Source organism: Denticeps clupeoides, chromosome 12 (genome assembly GCF_900700375.1).
Source record: "Denticeps clupeoides chromosome 12, fDenClu1.1, whole genome shotgun sequence".
NCBI classification, from domain to species: Eukaryota; Metazoa; Chordata; class Actinopteri; order Clupeiformes; family Denticipitidae; genus Denticeps; species Denticeps clupeoides.
Window position 1 is genome coordinate 5,433,904 of NC_041718.1, and position 18,505 is coordinate 5,452,408.

Sequence of the window (18,505 nt, forward strand, 5' to 3'; positions counted from 1 at the left end):
AACTCTCGGTTATGAATGTTAGAATCATGATAAATGTTCTCCAGCAGGGTTGAATAATGCAATCATGGAATGTGGTGAGAATGGCCTTGCTGACCACAAACGACCTCAGCTTTCAGAGAAGACACATATGGTGAAGGCTGGAGTTCTCACACCATCTCAAGCTGTACAATACCACTGCACAGGACCAGAGAACAAAGACTGGAGGAACCAGCCAAGACCATCTGGCAATTAGATTGAGCAGACCTAGAATTATTGGTGTTAAACGAGGTGGAGGGGAGGTGAAGAGGATGGGACAAAAGATGTTTTTACCAACACTCTCTGTGACCGCTTGGTGAGTTTACCATCAATGTGAAAGTGGGTGATGAGTCAGAAGATGTGGCTGCAATGCTGAGAAGAAGTCTGCAATCGGGAATCTGTGGCGTTAAGGGTTTTCAGTGTTCAGGAGATCAGACTGATATGCAAACTGAAGTGGAGTAATCAGTGATTCACCTTCATTACCAGAGAAGGGTTCAGTCTGAAGGTCACGGGTAGTGTGTATGGAACACATACATATGCCAAAATTCTGATTTTGAGACAAATGTTCCTTTACATTTACATTTGTGGCATTTATCAGACATCCGTACCCAGAGCAACTTACAATCAGTAGTTACAGGGACAGTTCCCCCCTGGAGACACTCAGGGTTAAGTGTCTCACTCAGGGACACAATGGTAGTAAGTGGGGTTTGAACCTGTGACTTTGTGGTCTTCTGGCGAGTTTTATACCCACTAAGCTACTACCACCCCTTTAACTATTACGTTAAAGCCCACAAACAATTCAATGAAAAGAGTAAAAAAAGGAAAAAAGATGAACATCAGTCATGAAATCAAAATCAAATTGTACTGCAATTTTGTTGTGTGTATAAATGAATGAGCTGTGGTCCTGTCAAAAGTCATTAAGCAGAATCACAAAGTATGAGTAGTATGCAAATTATTAATGTGCAACCCTGTGTAAGTCTTCTAATCTCTGTATCTTCATACGGTAGTAACGGCTTGATTCCCGAAATGCGCTAATGCTGTGTTTCTCTGCTTCCCCGTTTCACCGGGGATTCCAGCGTCTATACGTTTTTACTCAAAACAAGTACAATTTCACTTGATTTCACAAGGGACTTCGCTTTCTGCCTGAAAAACCTAGTGAGCACAAAATATGCCGTGGATTCTCAAGGTTGAGAAATGTCCCGTGACAAAAGTTTAAAAAATAATTGCTATATTAATGTAATGTATTATGAATAAATATGACTGTAGCGCATGATCGTGCATTTTGTGTTGTATCTTGGCGGCGACGGAATTCCTGAAAAGTCCACATATTTACACATGGCAGTTTCCAAAACGAATGGAGGGTACGCGAATGGAGAAGACCTAGCGGGAGTCGTCCAAGCACCCAAAACCATCCCGATTCTCTGAAGAATTACGCCGCGGATTAAAAGGCTGGATTACGCCCACGGAGAGCGTTGGAGCGCCTCCTCTTCCAAGAACGGAGCAAAGCTCGCCCTTGTCCTGCGCACTGCACCACAACTTGTGGCCCAGCATGACCTCATCAATAACTGCAGAGCAGTAACACTACTCATTCTGACCAATGCAATCACGGGCCAATAGTAATCAATTGTGGTTTATTTCATTTTAAGTACAAACGTTGCAAACATCTCTGTGACATCGGCCCTCTGTGTCAATTGAGTCTTGCTCATAGAAAACGATGCCTCTCAGTAATAAAGGGGATGTGTTGGGATTTCCTCCACGTTTCTTCGTGTGATATGTTTCATTGGGAAAAGGGCAGATGTTTCGACATCACCAACATGTCTACGCAGAGCTTATCAAATATAGTACCGGTAAGAATGAACAAAAGCTAAACAGATTTACATCATTTACATTTCAACGCACAGCCGCGTTCAGCCAACAGCTCAAAACGGACCATGTCGCCGCAGCGGGGTTCTCGGGTGTGCAGGCCGTTCTTTTAATTACCCAAAGTGTACATGAAAGGGCGAAGGAGGTGGGGAAAAGAGCAAAGATGAGGAGTGAAAAAGGAGCCTGTACGTTCATTTCATTTCTCATAGTTGCTGGTTCTTCCTGATTTAGCCTGAATCGGTGGGGGCAGCATGTCTGACCTTTCCGCTTGGGTCACTGCACCTGTTGTCATGGTTACGTTGCCAAATTTTTTTAGAACGACGGCCTGTAATAAAAATTTGCTTCATAACATAACATAGCCTTATTGCCTCAAAAATATGTCTGTATTTTTTGCTAGCAAGCCAGGTCATGTTCCACATACTCACCCACATACTGTACAGCGCTACATCCAAACAATACTGAGCAACTTCACACCTGCCGTATGTTTTTAGCAATAGACCAACGTTAGCCTGCTGCTAGCTGCTGAGCAGAGCTAGCGCGGCTGCTAAACGTGTAGCCCAGAGGACTGTACGCGCCTTCTGGACTTTACGCCCAATATTTCCGTATTCGGTATTACCATTGCGAATAATAATCATCATAATAATGAGACTAATGATAATGGCAACATGTTATTTTACAGGCTGCTGTTACAGTGTACCTGTACGTGCAACAATATGTTATACTATGTACATGGTAGTATAGTGTGAGGTTATAATAATAATAATACTGTAATAATACCGCAATTGTGTGCACATACAGTGCCGCTGTATGTGTTAGACCATCATGTGCATGGCACTATTGTGTTTGGTTTTAATAATAATAATAATAATAATAATGTAATGGTAACGTAATTGTTAAGAGTTATCATGTGCATGGTAATACTATGACGATGATTATGAATTTGAATGGCCTATCTCGCGGCAGGTTTTAGGGCCCCCTGGGCCCTCATATGACGCAGTACGGCTCCATGGGGGTTTGCGTGGCGGGACAGCAATGAAAGCAGGCCCTGAAGCGCACCCTCAGCTCCTTGTTGAAGATGAAGCAGATGATGGGGTTCGCCCCGGCCTGGGCGAACGTCATCCACACGGCGGCGGTCAGGTAGACCTGCGGGACCATGCCGCCCTTCACGAAGACGCGCAGGTAGCAGGACACGATGTAAGGAGACCAGAGCAAGAGGAAGGTCAGGGTGAGCATGTAGAACATCTTCCCGATGCGCTTCTCCATTTTGAACTCGTCCAACACCAGCAGCCTGCGGTTGGCGTTGTGCGTGGCCTGCCTGATGCCCACCAGCGTGGGCGGGGTGGGCCCGCGTCCGAAGCCCGCGATCCAGTTGGCGGCCGCCTGGCCCGTGGCGCCCGGCCCGTGAAAAGTCCAGTTCTGGCTGATCGCCGGGACCAGCTGAGCCGGCTTCATCTTGCGGTGGCCGTACACGAAGCACAGCATCTTGACGTAGACCACGTGCGTGGTGCCCACGATGACGGCCAGCATCAGCATGAAGCCCAGCGTGTCGTTGGCCTTCACGTAGCGGTGCTCAAAGATGCACTGCTCCTCCTCGCGGATGAACTTGTAGGTGCCCACGTCGAAGACGGGCGGGAAGGCCATGGCGACCGACAGCGTCCACACCATGCAGATCACCGCCACGCACGTCCACGGCGTCATGCGCTTGGAGTAGAACCTGTGGTGCGCGATCGCCATGTACCTCGTCACGCTGACGCAGAAGAGCAGGAAGGCGACGTGGAAGCAGAAGAGCACCGCCATGAACGCCACGACCTTGCAGCTCGCCGCGCCGTAGCCCCACGCCGAGCCGCGGCCCACGGAGAGCAGCACGAAGGGGAAGCAGACCGCCGTGCGCACCGCGTCCGCCACGCACAGGTCCAGCAGGAAGTAGTAGGGCGCCCTGCGCAGGGTGCTGTCCCTGAGCACCAGCAGCGACAGCGACACGTTCCCCACGAGGCTGACGCACATGATGAGCCCCAGGGACGCCAGCTTGGCCGCCGAGGCGGCGACGGCGTGGTTCTGGAGCGACAGGTCGCTCGCGTTCGCCATCTGTCATCCGACGTTAGAGGGACCCGCGGTCTCCATCACGACGCGCCACCGGCGGAAAGGCGACATCGCGCGCGTCCCCTCGCGTGGCCCGAAATAAGAGCGGCGGCGTCACCGCGTCGCTGTTCTTCATGTCGAGGAAACGTCACGTATTCCGCCTCGGCAGGCCGTCAGCGGGAGATCGAGGCGCGGAGACGTGGCTTCATCCCGCAGCCCTCCGAGAAATAAAAACGACACCGTCGCGACGTAGAAACGGGCTTCAGACGCAGAAGATACCCCGGATCTCCGCCCCGCGCGTAGGTTCGGCTTCGGCGAGGACGCGTCCCGGCGAACGTTTAAAGGCGCAGGCGACCATTTCTGCACATCCTGCTCAACATAAACCTGTCGTGGGGAAAGAAAAAGTACCAAAATGACACCACGAGGAGATGTCACTGATAATGAACGTATAAAAAGTCGGAAATGTTCCATGGGTCGAAAAGCTGGGGGGCGTGTCCACCGAGGACGGCGAAGCCACGCCCCTTTCCATCAAACCTGGGCGATCTGAAAATCGGACGCTAGAGGATTTGTTGGACCGGCGCATCAGGATTTAATTTCAGCACTGCTGTCACGTAATTTCCACAGTTTCCACGAATCGCCAGGATTTGTTTTAATTCAAGGTGCTTGGATACAAATCTCAGGATTTCATTTGTAGATGGGTGGTAGTAGCCTAGTGGGTAAAACACTCGCCTATGAACCAGGAGACCCAGGTTCAAACCCCGCTTACTACCATCGTGTCCCTGAGCAAGACACTTAAACCTGAGTGTCTCCAGGGGGGGGACTGTCCCTGTAACTACTGTTTGTAAGTCGCTCTGGATAAGGGCGTCTGGTAAATGCCGTAAATGTAAGAGACTTTGGAGAGTTCCATAAAAAACATTTTTGTAGATACAAGTTGCCTCCTACTGTGACCCTGTTTCGGATGCACGTGTGAGAGAAATAGTCAAAGTATATTTTAGAGGATTTTTTAACGCAAAATTCTTCTCATAGTATTGTGCACAGTTTTAGTAAAATGCACTATGCACTACTATTTAGTAAAATGCACCGATTTGAATTAAATCGGTGTCAAATTAGTGAAACTTCGTGGATCCGCCACATTGGAAAGAAAACGTGCCAGATTACTGACATCTACTGGTGAGGATGTGCAAATACATCAGGCTGCATTTCTCAGTATGAAGACACACTTACAAGTCGATAGAAACTTTTAATATTGCTGTTGTAAACATTCAAATAAAATACCAACATTTTATTTATTGAACTTTGCAAAGATAAACAGGAGTTTCTCTTAAAGACACTTTGAAGGTGCACTGGTGGCCTAGCAGGTAACAAAGGTTGCGTCACATCAAGTGACAGTGAAGTGATTGTGATACACTGCAGCACAGCAAAATGTGTCCTCTGCTTTTAACCATCACCCTTGGTGAGCAGTGGGCAGCCATGAAAGGCACCCGGGGAGCAGTGTGTGGGGACGGTGCTTTGCTCAGTGGCACCTTGGCATAACGGCATTCGAACCAGCAGCCTTCTGATTACGGGGCCGCTTCCTTAACCACTAGGCCACCATTGGCCCATCACACTGCTCCTTCACAATAGCTACCAATTTACTGCCCCAAGGCTTTGCAATGACGGAGGGTGACAGTTTCTCTTGTTCTTTAATCCCTGTTTCCAATAATCATTTGGTGCCGTGACCTTCCATACGTTGAAAAGGGAGTTCAATGAATTGGCTGCAGACCACAAGATTCTTACTGGTTGGTTAAGGAACCAGACTACCTACCTACATCTGGCAACGCAATGAGTAAAGCAGATCATTTAAAAACTCAACTCCACCTTCATGTCCAGGACTGTAACAGCCCTGCCGGTGTCGTCTACCTTATTTTTTAATCACAGATTTCTAGTTCTTGCTCAAATTTGGCATGAGATTCTCTTGCACTACTTACATTTTAAAAATTAGTTCAAAATTATACCAAAACACAAACAAACAAAACATCAGAACTAGTGTCTCACCTTGATGCTGCAGTGCTAGATAGAAAGTTTTATAAATCATGGTGGAAATGTCACAAAATTGATTAATTCTGAATGAATATAAATGAAATGTTGTCTATAACCATTTGTTATAAGTGTTCCATACATTACAAATAGCTAATGATTATGCATGTAAAATCATAAAATGTGTTTATTATATAACAGTGATTTCATTCTATTGACTATGCTGCAGATCAATAGTGAAGAATATGCATCAAGATGTTCTGGCATCTTATCGTCTCCCATCCAGTTTAGAACATCAAATGGATGAAATTAATATAATGGGTTCTGTCAGCTTTCTTCTTCACCCTCTTGTGGTTGGCTGAGGATTTTTTTTTTGGACCAGGTCTAAACTCAATTTCCAGAAGAGACGGACATGGCAGTGAGAGAACTTTAAAGCTGCTTTAGGGACAGGTTACACACCTTCAAACTGGGAGAAACTATGACTCCAAATCTCATTGCATTTAAGTACATCATGACATCCATGGAAAGCTGGTCTTCAGCATGCACTTGAGCATGCAAGTGATCCAGTATGGTTCACACGGGTTCACATTTTATTGCGTTTATATGTTATACATACATGAAGAATAGTGCTTTGTTATGACAAATTCTCTTCTTATGGCTGCATAATCATATGAAGCATTATATATATTGCAGCATAATATATAACGATTTTGGTTGTGACAAAACCTTATTGTAACAAAAATCTACTCACCGCTTCTTATAACAACAAACATTACCTATAATAATTATTCTGGCAAAGAACCCCTTGCTATTATCAGGTATGTATCTCTTGTTAAAGTTTTTAATATACATATTTTGAGACATAATTCTATAAGGATGTCATAATAATGAAATCAGTAATTATAAAAGAAAATTGTTAAGATGAATTGAGAAGTGTTTTTAGGTGTAAAAGTTGCATGTATGTGTTGCTACCCAGAAAACAGCGTTTACCCATTTCTTTGCTGAACAGTTTAACTGCAAAGAAAATTCTTCCACGGTAAAATTTGATAATTCAAGCTTCAGACACTCATTCACTGATCCATATAGTTACTCCACTCATTTCGTTACAATAAATGCATTGCATAGTAGAAAGAGGCAGCCTGTTGTGCAGATTCCTGAAATGTTAAGGGGTTCAGTAGGGGTTGTGTTGTCTCGCGCTTTCGTTGTTGCTATGGTTACGTCTTCTGGGCAATGAGTAGAGGTGGGGCCTGTGTTCAGTGCGGAGGGTAAACTTGACCTGAACCTGGTTCACTCACACTGGAAACTTGCTGTAGGGACTTGCTGTATAAAAAGAACGAAAATAATGACAAAAAACAGGAACTGTAGAACATCCGTGGGAAATCTGCAAATGTACGCATTAACGTGTGACACAAGCTTCTAGTGAAAGACGATCTTTGCGTTTTCTTCCCCAGTCTTGTTTGCTGTGGATTTCCAGAGCAGGAGCATAGTGATTATCTGAATGGTGACTTCCAAAAGCATCCAGAGCATTTGTTAGATAAAAACCCCTTTATCTGACTGCCCAGAGAAGCTTGTCTGTAACAATGGAATCTGCTTCTCACCATTCTGGAATGACAGACACGACTACTATTTGATATGGAATTTAAAGTTCAAAGCATTAGGGTAATTTAGAAAAAGCACTGTAGATCCAGAAATGAAAATTAAATTAGATTTAAATTTGATAGATGCCTGAATATTTGTTATACTAACACCTAACAGATTTTAGCCTTGTTCATTTGATTTCTAGCATGGACCCAACTGTATTACTTCATAGCTCAAGTCCACGCTGAAGACCAACTTGTGTCTGCCAGACTTATATTCTGAAGGATACATCCCTGTTGGTACTGTAAGAAAGGTCACCCAATGTGACCATCAATTCATTACTTCCAACACAGTAACTTCACTTTCTCTTTCTGTAATCTATAAAGAGGTGTGCACAACCATCATGAAATTCCACCTCAGTGCCCGGACACAGGCCCACATGAAAGTTACTTACCTGGCAGGTGAGATGCTGTGATCAAGAAGGCGGTTCACCCAGGGCGGGGCTCAGCCATTGCACTCCGGCTGTGCCGACCCCTGCGAATTCCCCAAATGTGGGAATCTCGACTGCATAATTGCTGGTTCAAATTCCGATCCGCCAAGATGCCACTGAGGTCCCCACACGCTGCTCCCCGGGCGCCTGTCATGGCCGCCCACTGCTCACCAAGGGTGATGGTTAAAAGCAGAGTGCTGTGTTTCACAATCACATCACTTTCAGAAAGTTGTAGTGTTCCTTTACAATACATAAAACACAGAATGGGGATTTTCGTACTTTTTCTTAAACTTCAAATTGATGAGCATCCAGAAATGTCACTGATTCAGCAGATTAAACCCGAGCAGTGGTCACTTTTTTAAAACATGGCAGAGGTTACTTTTTACTCCCCCCTTGTGATAATTCTGAGATGGTTAGGCGTGGCTGATGCCGAATATTTGTTTAGTTGAGCCGAAATAACCCCTCTGCGACCCCTCGGCATGCACAAGACATGCAGGTGAGGTGTCACGGACTCTGCCTTGTGCTCTATCTAACACCCTAGTACTGAACTCCAGTCCTCAGTTTACCACTTCTTAAAGAGATTCTGGCAATAGACTGTCCAAGAGGCCAAATGGCCAAATTCCACTCCTGCACTAATCATTGCAGTACACAGATTCTTGAATTTGCAGCTTGACAGCACTGACCAACTCCACTTTATTTGTCTGGCCAAATAATTACAGTAATCCTCTCTGCAAGGAAAGAATGTATCTGCTTATTACAATGACAGCCATGAGTTTGAGGTGCACTTGATATGCAAGGTGAACAAGATGGTCTTCCAACACATTTTCACTCAGGAAAAAGAACGCACGGACATCCCCTGTTTCTTTCCCTGTTTCCATGTTATTTTTAATCCTTCTTTTTCATTTAATCTATACTCCTTATAGTAATAAGATGTCTTTATAATGAGACATTTTTGTGGATTTTGTATTGCTCTTATGTTGCACATTGGTTGGCACAACTTGTCCTGGTTCCTCTCTGGCTGGTGCAACTCCAGTGAAAACGTGTCCTGCTCTACGTTTTCCAATTTGAAATCCACTGAACTGAAAAACCTCTCCAAGTGAGATACACAGACACATAATTGACAGCGATGGCAGGCAGAAGAAGTTCTTCTTGATGAGTGTTATTGTGCCAACAGGGATCATTTTGTTCTGTGACAACTCTGGAGGAGGACCTAACTCTGCTTTAGTTTAAAGTTGGCAGAACAAATCTCTCCCCAAACGAGGAGACCGCACTGATAGATAATAAGCAATGGTAACTGAAGACTAAAGTCTGAAATAATAATGAAATTTACAAAGATGTATCCCACCATAACAGCATATTCAGGCACCGCTTTGTAATGTACCCAACACCAGCAAGCTGTGGGTTGCCGGGCTACTGTAGGAGGATCATATAAAGCTGGGAAGTATCTGATGTGATGTTGTGTTTTATGTGTAGGATTTGTAAGGGAACAGACAGAAGCATGTGATACACTGGCAGCCTTTTGTTTCTCTACAGCTCTCCGTGCCCGCAGCAGCCGGGGAGAACACCATTTGAATGCCGCTCCCCTTGGAAATGGAAAGTAGATTCTTTTCATTTGCTTAATTACCTAATTACCAGAAAGCTAATTACTTTGTTGTGTGCATGAGTGCATATGGAGAGGGTATTACGTAACCGATAGTAATCCTCAATTAATTTGTTTTAAAGTGGCACTCTATCATGCCAAGGCCAACCCCGTGGTGCATCAGTTGTCAGCGCTCCAACAAGACGTCAAAACAAACCAGACAAAAACACTTTTGTGCGATTATCCACGATAGATTATTGCAGCGTTACACATGGACTGGTCATCCGACTGATAAAAAGCAGACTTTTTCCCCCAGTATCTTCATCTCAATATATTTATGTAGAAATAATTGATTTTTCCAAGACACATTCGGTGACACAAAGTGCCTTTGATTGTTGTTTGTCACTGTAATTTGTCACCTGACCTGGTCTCATGCCACACCTGTGTACCTCTCTCTCATGCCAAGTGGAAGGCATCACTCAAACGGGTCCTTGCACAATCATGATTGATGCTCCATGCCTCAGTGCCTGCAGGCCAAATAATTTGTGTCGTTAACTTTTTATAATGAGAACATTTGACATTGGCGTCCCTTGCCACCATATGTCACTCTCTTTACGTGATGTGCTCGAGAGCATGATAAAAGAAAGTTACAGCTACACAATGCAATCAGTAACAATGTGTCATCAGTTAATGGGCATGAATGTAAAGTGATGTGTCTGTAGTAGTACATTTTAAGAAGTTGTTTACCTTGAATAAGGCTGCTCTTTTAAGAACCGCTTCAGAACCATTAGTGACGAATGCTTCTTTTGACTACCAGTATTTTTGTATACAATCATTCACAATTCTTGGCCTCTATGATGAACAAACTCCAAAAAAACAAAGTAAAGTACATGCAGTGGAGTATGATGTCATGTACTCATGTTCTCTTACGGCCTCCTCCAACATTTTACGTTTGGGATAAGATCATGTCCATTTACAAATATCCCAGTTCCATGGTACTGGTACAAACTCCAGTTACTTACATTTAACTTTCTTAACATCCTGCTTCTGTTTCCAATCATTTCCAATAATCGTGTCATTTGTGTTTTTATTGACAATTACCTGTAAGTGACTAAAATACATTTTCTAACGTGAGACAAAGCCATTGCATCAAATGATGGCTTTTTCTGAGCCTTTCAGTGCTAATTCACACCTTCCGCCAGTAATTGGTTACATTTGGTTTTTCTTTATCATTCCTAACCAACATCAGGAATTTCAGCAATTCATAGTCAACTCTCATTATCATTCATTCATTCCGGTCACTTTAATTCCACATCTTGGAATTTTTGTCTTGTTTCCAGCAGACCGCATTCAAGACCTGACCTGTGGCTGCCAAACATATCCAGGACAGGAGCCACCACAAGATTACTCGGGAACATTTTAAAAGAATAATGGAATATAGTTTTTAATGTGAAAAACAACAAAATGTTTGTAAAAAAAAAAAACAAAGTACATTTATAATCAACAATTCAACCTATTAAAAGTGTAGAGATGTGTGGTTGTTATAGCGAAGTCGCTGGCACACTGACTTTGCCATTAATCCTGGAGCATTAAAACCAGGACAAACAGACTAAACAACAGCTTTTACCCATCAGGGCACTTAATGTCATGTGATCAATTTTTATCGCATCCAACTCAATTTCTTTTTCTTTTGCAATAAGGTTTATACTTCACCTTTTAATATTTTGTATTATATTCGTATATGTTTTTTATTAAGCAGGCAGTTTTTACACAGTATTTATAGATACCTCTCCGGCTCAGGGACGGAACCTAATTTCGATGTACCTGTAACAATTACTATAAAGATATCGTTTCAATACTGATTGTGGGCCAGGAGGTGGCGCTACATACCCAAGTAATAACGCCTACCGTGTGGACGCGGCCATGATACTCTGACCATCTTTCATTAGGAAATGAGCCGCGTTTTCAGACCTTGATCAAGGACGCTCGTTCTGTCGTTTTTTAATGCGATTACCGGAGGGATTAAACGCCGCATTCTCGAACCTGTGCGGGAACTGAGTAAATGGACACACACACACACACATTTATTCATTCCCAAACACGCACGTTTATACAAACTACACTGGATTTCATTCTCACACATGCACTTACTCATAAACATACTTAGTTATTTTTGCTACTTTTCTCTTATTGACACACACGTTCAGAGATTGTGAGCTTTTATTATACAAGTATACGTGTATTACAAATATATTACACATGAATGCTTATAAAAAACATGATGATGATTATTATTATTATTTTCGCTCAGCTTCACATTTCACCGACGACTGTGAAACGTTGCGGATCAGGCAGAACATTTCCCGAGTGATTCCGTCTCCCTCGCACATGGGCTTGTCCTTCTCCTGAACTTTCACCTCCCGAACTTGCCTGCTTCCATTGGACCGCGTGTCGCCGGCTGCCCCGCTTCGGCCCCAATTAGCCCGCTAGCTCGTCACACTTTCACTTGTACGAGGCTCGCTTCACTTATCGCGCAGATCGCGCCCGCGTCCCCTCTCCTCGCCTCGACGTCCCCCCCGACGGACGAGCCAGCGGAGAAGATGTGCGCGACGAGCGTTGTTTACCCAGCAGGTGGATGTGACGTCACGGACTTGGAACATCAAAAAATAACAAACATCCAAATCCGCGACACCCCCCCCTTCTTCTTCTTCTTTCGGGGAGGCATTAAAGTGTAATAACGTGAGAGGGACGCGGAAGGCGGTGTGAAGCCGCAGAATTCCTCCCGTTTTTTTTCTCTTCTTGCTCACCTCTTCTTCTTCTTCTTCTTCTTTTTATCGGAAACGCGGCTGTCCGCGAACGGGGCGCGGGGATGTTTGGTAGCCGATAAAGTTAGTCCCCGGAGCGGAGTAATATTGTTTACTGTGCGCCAGCCGCACGCTTCCTCGGTACACAAGAACCGCATGTCGGCCAGAGTTGAACATCTCTCGCTCTGAGCGGAAAAAGAAAAGAGAAAAAAAGAGAAAAAGACAAGAAACGTTTAATTTAGCTTCGTCTCGCCCCCTCCCGTCTTCGGCCGCTGTCCACGCTCCGGTAAGTTGACCGCGCCGCCGCGTTCCTCGCGTTTTCGCAGCGCGGAGTTTGTGTGTTGTCGTGTTTGTCGTGGCCGCGGAACGGGGGGGTGAATAGCGGCGTTACGAGCGCGCAGAGGCGGGCGTCAGGTGTCCCGGCCCGCCGCCGGGGGCTTTTACTCAGGCGACCCGCCGCCTCACTTTCCTTCTTTTTTTCTCTGGAAGTTAGCTCGCTAGCTAGCAAGTTGTTGCTCGCCGGAACAACAGCAAGAAAAAAAGAAAAAAAAGAAAAGATGAACATGAACGAGAAGAACGACAACGCGAGGAAAGCGAGAGAAGCGCACGCGTCGACGGCAAAAGTTTGCGGGCTGAGATTTGTGCCGGACCAGAAGGGACTTTTCACCACGTGCCTGTCCCCAAACCCACGAACGCCGCACGAACACCGCAAACGCGGCCGCGTTTTTTTTTTTTTTAACCCTCGACGTGACGGGAAACTTTTCCTCCCCCTCCCACGCCGGCGTGCACTTTACCGGCGGCGGACACGCGTGTCGCTTCGCCGTGGCGCGGCGAGCGGGTTCCAGCGAAGAAACAATAAACTTCCAAGGGGTGACGATTAAAAAAAAAAAAAAAAAGAAGAATAAGAAATAATCATTTCACTGCTCCGCGTTTTTTATTTACTGCCCTCCGAATCCAGCGCTGCAAAGTTGTTCGAACACGACACTCCACTTTTATCCGTTTTCCGCGCGGCTCGTACACAGAAATGTCACCAGCAATCAATTATGCATCTGTGTGGAACGTATCAAGTGACATTAAAAAGGAATATATTGATGCACTTGTCCAGTTGTGTATTAGGTTACATTTTGTGGCAGTGCAGCCCTGCACGTTTAATTTTTTTTTTACATGAACTAAACTCACAAATAATATAATACTAGAGGAGAATTAGTGTATTTCACTCATCCCACAATATTTAAGGCGTTCCTGCCTGCCGCCCGGCGCTGGCCGAGCTCGCTTTTCCTCGGCCTGTGGATTGGTCGTGGTCTGAAGGGGGAGAAAACACTTCTCTTTCTTTCTTTCTTTCTTTCTTTTTTTTGTGCCCTAGGAGAAGTAAAGTAAACAGCCTCCAACAAGCGAACCTTGACAACCCAGATTAAGGAAAACGGCGGAGATCAAACAGCGCTGCTGCTGGGCTGTTGTCATGAGCCGCCCGCCGCGAGAGAGAGAGAGAGAGAGAGAGGGAGCGAGAGGGAGCAGCAGATTATTTGAACAGGCACCGGGGTTTGTGTGCTCACTTATGCAGAAATGGACCTTCACAAACGCCGGCCCAGGTTTAAAAGCGCGGGCCGAACTTCCCCTCTGCTCGGAGCTTAATGGCAGCTGGGGCCCAGGCAACTTCTAATGGTCGTAATGAGGGCTGGGAAAAGCACACGGCTTTATAAAACGTAAGAAACAGACATGCCAAATGCTCCTTCCTTTTGGTTGGGTGACCAAACAATGATTTCTCGCCCCATGGAAACTTGCTTAGGAAGTACATGAGTTATGAATATCCTGTCATTACCACTTTTAATTCCATCACTCTTTACAGAAACCACTGCTGTGAAATTAAAATGAAATGGAACTCATGATTTAAGAAAAATTGTTGTCCAAAGTGCGGTGTCCTATGTGCACAAGAGATCATTATTCTCATGGTCAGTTTGATTAATTTAAGCCCTGTGTGGTACAGTAGGTGTGACGTGTGTGTACTTTTGGGATATTGTTTGTATTTTTTATTTTTTTTTAACTCTCCCCTCAGACTGAGTACGCGCGAATCATACCAACGTGACCAACGCCCGTTTCACGTTATTCATCACGATCGCTCGCACCTTCCACACTCTAAAGATGACCTACACTGTCACAGTAATTCATACAGCAAGACGGGGCGGCTGCTGCGCGACTGTATCAGCCGTGTGTAAATGCGTCAGTAATATAGCAGGTGACACCGACGCGCTGCTGCTGCGCCGCGCATCCAGCTGCCGCCTCTCCGCGCCGCGCCGCGCCGCTCCACGCTGTGAGCCCCGCGGGTCACAAGGGGAAGGGAGGAAAAGACCAGCGCGGCCAGGTTATTGGTTGAGGAGAGTGGTCGGAGGGCGTGGACAGAGGCTTGAGTTTTTCTTCCAGAACATCCCTGTTCATCTGACCGGTTCTTATCTGGCTGTACGTGGTCGGCCCTTGTAACGTTTAATCGCAATTTAACTAATCTAACTGTGTTAAAAACGTGTTTTGGATGCTGTAGTTCTGTTCCTGTTATTGTATTGTTATAATAGTATTGTTTGGAACGGTTCTGCTGTGTTGTACGTTTTAAGAGGTGAAGAACGTTACGTGGGCGTATAAAAAAAAAAAAAAAAAAAAAGTCATTCTGAAAACAGAAACAAACATTTCACGCCTTCCTGATCAAATAATGTCTAATGCCTGAACTTGCCCACACCGGCACCGGCAACACCACACTTTTCTTTTCTTTTTTTTTTGCAGAGCTCACATGCTTGCAGGCGATTGTTACTTGGTGAGCGAACGCGTGCGAAATGATTCATTCCTCAGAAAAGATCAAATGCATTTGAGTACTACCGGGTTGCGTGTACGCTGACTGGGTGACACATTCGCAGCATAACATATGCTATCCCGAGCGTGCTGCTAAAAAAATTGGGCCAGAATTAGATTTTGTGAGGTTGTGACTGGTGGCTGGATAGCCGCATGTCATTTTGAAGAAGAGCGAGGCTGAGCCGGGCGCAACATGCTGTGTTGGGCGCTCCTCCCGTCATCCTGTCTGTATAAGTTCACGCGTGTTAATTATGTAGAAATTCTGTTTATTCAGTCTGTACGTGACATTATGTATTAAGCTAATTATTCTCCAAATAAGTCTGAGATTTTGATAAATTCCAATCCGTTTGTGTGCAGTCGATAAAGAGAATCTGTCTCTTTTTTTTTTTCGGTGCTGCCTGCTCCTCTCATACACCAGGTTATCTGAGCCAAGGGAACCCTGATACTTCTAAATGATTTACATCGCAGTTCACCTCTCCACAAGGTGTTTCATTCAGAAATATAAATGACTGTAGATGTTTTTAGTTTATGATTGTCAATAGAGCAGAAAACGATAAGGGGTCAGGGATTCATCCACACGGTGGAACAGACGGGGGTATTTTTGAGGAAGCACAGTGGGAATGCCATATGCTCTGCTTTGCCATGCATCTACTTCGGAATGCTTGAATTAAATCACTGATAATAAGTAATGATTTCTTAAAATGCAAATTGGCTTTTTCTGTGCATTTACCATTAATCACTTTATCAGTTTTCACAAAGTGATATGAACTGATAAGGCTGGGGGGTATCTTATGAATTTCTTATTCCTTCTTTTATATTTCTAAAATAATTTGTTATTGGGAACAATAAGAGAGGTGTGATCAACGTTTTTTCCTATCTTATCCTATTTTAATACTAATACAGCAACTATTTTAATATTGTTGTTGCTATAGAGACACAAGTCTATTAAATATCTATTTCCTTTAGGGTCCCATTAGGTGTCACCACAGTGGATCAACTTTTCTTATTTTTTAAAGATATATTATATATATATCTATATATCATATATATATATCAGAAACCAAAAAAATGACTGAGCATATAAAGAAGTAAAAAATAAAAAAAAAACCTACCAATGCCACGACCTCTGCAGCAGTCGGCAGATCTACATCACATCAGGTGTAGACAGACCTAAGCCCATCACTAACTGTAACCAACCTCTCTTTCAGCTTGGTTCCAGTGCTGGACTTGATGCTCTGTTTCTATGGGTCGTGCAACAATATGTCAAAGTTCAACCAAATTCACTGCGGTGTGAGCAGAAGCTTGCGTAGTGCCGCTTTTGTGTGCTGCTTTCTGCCTGTCAGATAACCAATACATAATATGATGTCATGATCACATCCGGACCATCCGTACTTAATGATAGTAATAAATTAGTAATATTATTATTATTATTTACTAATCTGAAAAACTTCAGCCAAATGGCAAACGGTTTCTTTGACAAACCCTGTCATGAGTATCAAAATAAAAGAGAATCCTAAAAGTTTTACATGCATCCCACCATTGTAAAGCCATTGCTTGGGCCAGATGTGGCATTAACCTTGGGAGAAGTTGTGCCCTGTGAAGGCTGTGTTACAGATGCTAGTAAACACTAAAGAGAGCACTCTGGAAAGCCCTTCTGGACTTCTGATTATGTATGTAAGCAGAAGACCCTTGTTGAAGAAATGTGCTAGTGGAACCAGAACTACTTTTATTTTGTATTATTTTGTGGTCGAATTGAAACTCATACTGCATCTGGCTTACTTGCGTGGAACAAGTTCTATGTTTTTCTGAAAAGTGGACATTTCATGTGATGCCTCAAGCACAGGATATTATAATTGAGTTTTTTACAAGGGCTAATCGAAGGTTTCTGAAATGGTTGTACAAGTGACTTTTTTTTTTTTTTACTCTTTTATATCTCTTAATTCACCAGTGCTGTGATGATTGGCCACTTGACGTGTGTGTGTGTGTGTGTGTGTGTGTGTGTGTGTGTGTGTGTGTGTGTGTATATTTATTATATATACTAAGACATGCATTTGTAGTTACAGTTGGGGGGTGGGCCTGGCCATATGCTGCAGCCTGTGCACTCAGCTGCCAGTGTGGACCTGTACACCTGTATCCCCCAGCTGTCCACTGGGCTGTGTTTGTGTGCACATGCTCTCTGTCACTGTGGTGTTCAAATGACAGATTTATGCATTGTGCCGTGTAATGTCTTCATTCAGATCTTTTCTAGCCCCTGTAGAAAATACATACATACAACAGCAAGTTTAGTTAAATTGACAGTCTCAGCTAACAACAGAAACATCTGGATTAAAGTTATTGGTGATTTATGGTGATATATATCTAAGTCAACCTGATCAGATGAACCCGTTTTTGACAGCTTTGTTCAGGTTTGATTGCTCTGTGGTACAGGATTCCTCCTGTAATACATATATTTATGAATGTAACAGAGGACTTGGATAGATTTTTATTTAATGAAATTTACAGTGTTACAGGGGAACACAAGTGGAACAAGCAAGAAAATAAACCAAAAGGGTAATACAAAATAAAATGCAAACAGCATATTGAATTCTAAAAGAGTTGAATTCACTAGAATGTTCGTTGTGAGTGAGCGTTACATCTGTCTGCAGATTGAACCTGAAAAATGGTAAAACTGGCCAAAAATCTTTTTCAAAATCAGAATATGAAATAGGATTGCATACATGCATAACCAATAGTGAAAATCGTGTAGGAAATTCTCTTTTCATGATCTGTGTTGATACTTGAAATATCGTATTGAATTGCATGGTTCTGGAAATGTAACCTGGAGCTCTTCAATAATTTTGAACAAAAAAAAAAATTATTTTACTTTAGATCTAACTAGCTTATATTTGTCTTTTTATTTGAATATATATTATTTTTATTTAGGTGCCTAGGTAAGAGAACTCGTTCCGGCGCTTACATCACTAGAGTAAATAAGAAATTGCAGCAGAACCCTGGGTCCACAGCGGTCCTCGCTTGCTTTCTGTTGACTGATTGATTGGCAGATGGAAGCTGCAGCAGAAGAAAGCCTTATTGAAAAAGTTGTGTGGGTGGGCACTTTCTGCACTGCAAATTTATTTGCCACTTTTCCTCAGATCGCATTTTAATGGGCTTACACTGAAGCCCCTGCGTCTGTGTGGGGACCATTACTGCTTCTGACTCTGTGTGGAGATCTGGATATTTCCTCTGGCCATAATGTGTGGCTTTCAG

The 18,505-nt window shown here is 43.9% G+C and overlaps 2 protein-coding genes and 1 pseudogene across 6 annotated transcripts in view; 2 read left to right on the plus strand and 1 right to left on the minus strand.

Annotated features, from left to right (window-relative positions):
• Positions 1-1,632: 1,632 nt before the first annotated feature.
• gpr27 (G protein-coupled receptor 27) lies at positions 1,633-4,406 on the minus strand. The gene has a single exon (XM_028998633.1). It carries the CDS (start codon positions 3,961-3,963, stop codon positions 2,863-2,865), a length of 1,101 nt encoding a protein of 366 aa, XP_028854466.1. The 5' UTR covers positions 3,964-4,406; the 3' UTR covers positions 1,633-2,862.
• A 3,591-nt stretch (positions 4,407-7,997) lies between these two features.
• Positions 7,998-8,139, plus strand: LOC114801487 (uncharacterized; annotated as a pseudogene).
• Positions 8,140-12,339: 4,200 nt separating this feature from the next.
• The window catches only part of foxp1b (forkhead box P1b), a 162,181-nt gene continuing 156,015 nt past the window's right edge, over positions 12,340-18,505 (plus strand). For 4 of the 5 annotated variants that reach the window (XM_028997782.1, XM_028997778.1, XM_028997780.1 and 1 more), the window contains exon 1: positions 12,341-12,710. The gene's annotated coding sequence lies outside the window, so the exon portion shown is untranslated. Of the gene's footprint in view, positions 12,711-18,505 lie in introns of all 5 variants that reach the window. The other variant, XM_028997779.1, reaches the window with a different exon arrangement.

What these genes read in the sequence shown, in the direction of transcription:
- gpr27 (XM_028998633.1), bottom strand. Translation starts at nt 3,963, where the DNA reads ATGGCGAACGCGAGCGACCTGTCGCTCCAGAACCACGCCGTCGCCGCC.